We start from the raw sequence: 4,944 nt of genomic DNA, 5'->3' as shown, positions 1-4,944 counted from the left end.
TTTAAGTCATCTCCACACCCAACGTGGGGCTCAGGCTCACAACCTTGAGATCTAAAGGCTCACCCTCCCCTGAGTCAGCCGGGCGCCCCTGGTTCTCCTTAATTTTTTAGAGTGACAACTAGTAAATTGAAAACTACTGGGGGACTCACATCATATTTCTGTCGGACGGTGCTGGTCTGTACAATATTTCTAACGAATCCACACACAAGCACACACACACACAAAACACCAGAGAGAAATGTTTTAAAGTTATTTATAAATAACATGACATTAAGATGTTGTTGGTTTTTTTAATTTTCATTATTCAAGTGCTGCAGACTAGTTTTTTCTTCTTTAAGAAGAAAAGCAGGGGGAGGAGCAGCAGGGGTGTGGGGTGGAGAGAATCTAGGCAGACTCCCCACTGAGCTCAGACAGCACCTCCTCCCAAAGCGGGGCTTGATCCCAGGACCCCAGATCATGAGCTGCCAAAATCAGGGGTCAGACGCTTAACCCACTGAGCCACCCAGGCGCCCCCAGGCTTTTTTTTTTTTTTAAGATTAAGATTTAAGGGGCACCTGGGTGGCTCAGTGGGTTAAAGCCTCTGCCTTCAGCTCAGGCTCTCTGCTCGGCAGGGAGCCTGCTTCCTCCTCTCTCTCTGCCTGCCTCTCTGCCTACTTGTGATCTCTGTCAAATAAATAAATAAAATCTTTAACAAAAAAAGATTAAGATTTAAGATTATTTATTTATTTGACAGACAGAGATCACAAGCAGGCAGAGAGGCAGGCAGAGAGAGGAGGGAAACAAGCTCCCTGCTGAGCAGAGAGCCGGATGCAGGACTCGATCCCAGGACCTTGAGATCATGACCTGAGCCGAAGGCAGAGGCTTTAACCCACTGAGCCACCAGATGCCCCCCCAGACTTTTTTTTTTTTTTAAGTGGAAATGTTACATGATTGATAGAGCATTCCTTGAAAGGGCAAATGTGGAGAGCGGAATCATGGTTGTCTAGGGTCCGGGATAGGGCTGGGAGGCTGGAGGGACATGGGGGGGCGGCTGACAAAGGGCATAAAAGGGATGCCAATGGTGATGAACATGTCCTGCCCCTCGAGGGTATCAATGTCAACATCCTAGTAATGATCTTTTTTTTTTAAGATTATTTATTTATTTATTTGACAGACAGAGATCACAAGTAGGCAGAGAGGCAGGCAGAGAGAGAGGAGGAAGCAGGCTCCCCGCTGAGCACAGAGCCCGATGCGGGGCTCCATCCCAGGACCCTGGGATCATGACCCGAGCAGAAGGCAGAGGCTTTAACCCACTGAGCCACCCAGGCGCCCTAACATCCTAGTAATGATCTTGTAACATCATTTTGCAATAGCTTCCCGTAGTGAAGCAGGTCAAGGGCACACAAGATCCCCTGTATCATTTCTTACAACTGCATGGGAATTCACAGCAAGAGCAAAATTCAAAGTTTCTCCATGTCTAAAGAAAAGTTTCTTTTCTTTCTTTTTGAGAAGTGCACACAAAACAGCAGTTCATGAAGTAAAAAGTCAAATTTCCCTGTGACCATCTTACCCCGAGATCCCCAGCCAAGGTTTCCCAACCTCTCCTTCACATCTGCTTTCCACCAGAACCATGTAACATCTCTTGACTTCATGCATTTTCTCAAAACCCAATTACGTAACAGTTTAACTTGCTGCTTGTCCTTAAACCAATTCTCTGAGAAAAGCTTAGCCAGTGAGTTGCCTTGTCCTTGACCAGAATATGTTCTGAGAGGGTCCTTACAGTTTTTTTTCCCCGTGTATTTATAAAATAAATACATCACTATTGTTTAAAGGTTGGAATGTTTCCATGTGTCTGTTTTCTCTGTGTCCAATGTGTTCTATTCACTACCTGCCCTTGCGCACAGACAGACAGAGGGGACACCCGTTGGGGGAGCTGCCAGTAATACTGCTTCCTGCTTGTTTTCCAAAGCCCTTGGATGGAAAGAAAAGTCGAGGGTCCCTAGAGGGACCCCTTCATCCTGCAAGCGCAGGAGGACCCGTCTGGGAAAGATGGAAAGGAATGGGGGAACGTTCACTCAAACATCAGCACCTCACCAAGGGCTGGGGGCAAGAGAGGCAGAGAGAGAAGGGACAGGCGGGAAAGGGGGGCGAGCGCTGAGCAGATGGGAGGGAGGCTGGGAGGCCCTCTCCTCACACCTACTGGCTCTTCACGGCTACGGTGTCCACCGTGGAGAGGGTGAAGGACTTGCTGTCCCTGCCCAGGGACTCCTCAGTCAGCACCTGCCGCAGCCTGGCCGGGAGGGACTTGAGGAAGCGGCTGTGGAATCCCTGGGCAGCCACCACGTAGATGATGGGGTTTATACAGCAGTTGATGTAAGCAAAGGCCACACACAGGGAGTCCAGGCTGGACACAAAGGCAAAGTTCTCCGAGTTCCTGGGGAACACCGCCAGCATCAGCCCCGTCACCTGGTAGGGCAGCCAGAAGATGAAGAAGCTGGTCACCACAGCCACCACCACCTTGAGTGTCTTGGTGGAGCGCGTGGCCCTGCGGCTCCAGGTCCGGAACAGGAGGAAGGTGTAACAGATGGTCAGCGTCACCAGCGGCCACAGGAAACCCACGATCAGCCGGAGGAGAGCCACACCTCTCTCCACCAGGACCCCATTAGGGCCATAGTCCACACCGCAGGTTGTCCGCAAGGGAAAGTGTTCGGTGCGCACCCGGCGGAAGAGGAAGGAGGGGATGGTGAGCAGCAGGGCCACGATCCAGGCCACGCCGCAGGTCCCCCAAGCCAGCCGCGCGCCCCGGTAGTTCTGGCACCAGATGGGGTTAAACACCAGCAGAAAGCGGTCGGCGCTGATGGCGGCCAGGAGCAAGATGCTGGCATACATGTTGAGCAGGATAAGTGAGGGCAGGATGCTGCAGGCGGCGTCACCGAAGGGCCAGTGGCCGTGCTGTATGGTGGCAGCAAACAGGATGGGCAGTGCCAGGCAGGATAGGAGATCGGCCACCGCCAGGTTGAGAAACCAGATGGCGTTGATGGTCCGCTGGAACTCATACCTGGTCACCCAGACCACTAGGGAGTTGCCCGGCACCCCTATCAGGAAGACGACAGAGAAGAGCACCAGGGCGATGATGTCGGGAAAGAACAGCCTGCGGGTGCTGGGAGACTGGTCCACAGGCATGTTGGGGTCCAGGGTCGCAGTGCCATAGTCGTACTCAGGGGTGCTGTACTCCACAGACGCCTGGGGGGAGTCAGAGAGGCAAAGGAAGGGTGAGTCTGCGGACCGGCGCCGGACACCCGGCGGAGCTCCGCAGCTCCCAGGAAAATGGGGGTGTTGAGGGCTGAGAGACTGCGAGGGTGTCAGACCACTTATAAGAGTGGGAAACCCTTCCACGCTGATGAGTCCCCCTGCTGCGCTCTCGCTGCGTGCTGAAGTCTCTGGATGTCCTGTGATCCAGCAACCGAATGGTTAAAATCCAGTCCTGATTGGTCAGTACTGTAACACAGGGCTTCTTAGCTATTTTTAAGGTCACCAACAAGCGGAGATGAAAGTACTGGGTAGATACCCCATGGGCACCCACCATGGCCACCGTCAGCCCCTTTTGCTGCCTTCTGCTCACTGAGGCAGCTCCCCAGAGAAGGCAGTGGCTCCGCAGGGCTTCATAGACTCGGCAGAGCATTTAAGGGAGGGGAAAGGGAGAACCAAAAACACTCAGGGGCGCCTGGGTGGCTCAGTGGGTTAAGCATCTGCCTTCGGCTCAGGTCATGATCTCAGGGTCCTGGGATTGAGCCCCATGTCAGTCTCCCTGCTCAGCAGGGAGTCTGCTTCTCCCTCTCACTCTCCCTCTGTGTGCTCTCTCTCTCTCTCTGTGTCAAATAAATAAATAAAATTTTTAAAAAAGAGAGAATGATAGAGACATGTCAAAAGGACACAAAGAGAGCCTGGGAGAGACCCCTAGTTGAAGATGAGCCAATTTGAGTAAAGGAGAAGGAAGAAGAGGAGAAGGAGAAGAAGGAGAAAAGAAGAAATGAAACACATTAATATATAAAGATCTATGAGTTCAAAATGATAACAAAAACAAGCAAACTCATTGGTCACTTTTTTTCTGGAAAGGGAACAATTTGGGCATTTATCCTGCCATTTTTGCACAAGGTAAATTTCAGGGAAAGCAAGAGTCAACGAGGGAAAGCCATCCTTTAGAGGAAAACCTAACAATGATACGTGAAGAAGGAAGGACAGACTGCAGGAAATGATGGGTCTTGATGAGGACCATCAACATAGATAAAACCATCGGGTGAAAGGCTGGTGGGAGTTTTACAACAAACAGGCTGGGCTCGTACCCCAAACCAGACAATCAACCTCAGTGTCCGGAGAATAGAGACAATCAGACATTCTGTTCTATGTCATGTGATGCTTTAGAAAGGACGCGGCACCGCCTTTGAGTAATTCTTGCCAAATGAATGACAGTGAGTCTAATCAAGGTTCTAGATCAAAAACTACCGGTCTTGGTGCACCTGGGTAGCCTCGTCGGTTGAGCATCTGACTCTTGCTTTTGGCTCAGGTAGTGATCTCGGAGGTCGAGCCCCATGTTGGGCTCTATTCTGGGCATGTAGACTGCTTGGGATTCTCTCTCTCCCTCTGCCTCTCCCCCCACTCTCTCTCTCTCTCTCAAAACAAAACAAAACTACAGTCCACAGGAAAAGTGGGGGAGAGAGGAACATGGTAAATAACACCATAGGGATGAAATCAGACCACGGGAAATTCTAGAGGACAAATGATCTGTTTACTCCCACAAATAAATGGCATTGAGAAAGAGAGAGAGAGGAGAAGAAAGAAAAGGGAAGGGAAGAGAGGAAGAAAGAAAAGAGAAGGGAAGAGAGGAAGAAAGAAAAGGGAAGGGAAGAGAGGGAGGGAGAAAGAAAAGAAAAGAAAAGAAAAGAAAAGAAAAGAAAAGAAAAGAAA

At 50.6% G+C, this 4,944-nt stretch overlaps 1 protein-coding gene across 1 annotated transcript in view; it reads right to left on the bottom strand.

Annotated features, from left to right (window-relative positions):
* Positions 1-1,240: 1,240 nt before the first annotated feature.
* Positions 1,241-4,944, bottom strand: part of C5AR1 (complement C5a receptor 1) — an 11,806-nt gene continuing 8,102 nt past the window's right edge. Inside the window, exon 2 of the mRNA XM_032839443.1 lies at positions 1,241-3,222. Within this exon, the coding sequence (XP_032695334.1) occupies positions 2,176-3,222 (1,047 nt within the window). The 3' untranslated portion in view covers positions 1,241-2,175. The remainder of the gene's footprint in view (positions 3,223-4,944) is intronic.

This window comes from Lontra canadensis, unplaced genomic scaffold (assembly GCF_010015895.1).
Source record: "Lontra canadensis isolate GAN:19392208 unplaced genomic scaffold, GSC_riverotter_1.0 scaffold107, whole genome shotgun sequence".
Classification (NCBI taxonomy): Eukaryota; Metazoa; Chordata; class Mammalia; order Carnivora; family Mustelidae; genus Lontra; species Lontra canadensis.
Note: the sequence above shows the minus strand (reverse complement) of the source record. Positions and strands in the feature narration are given on the sequence as shown.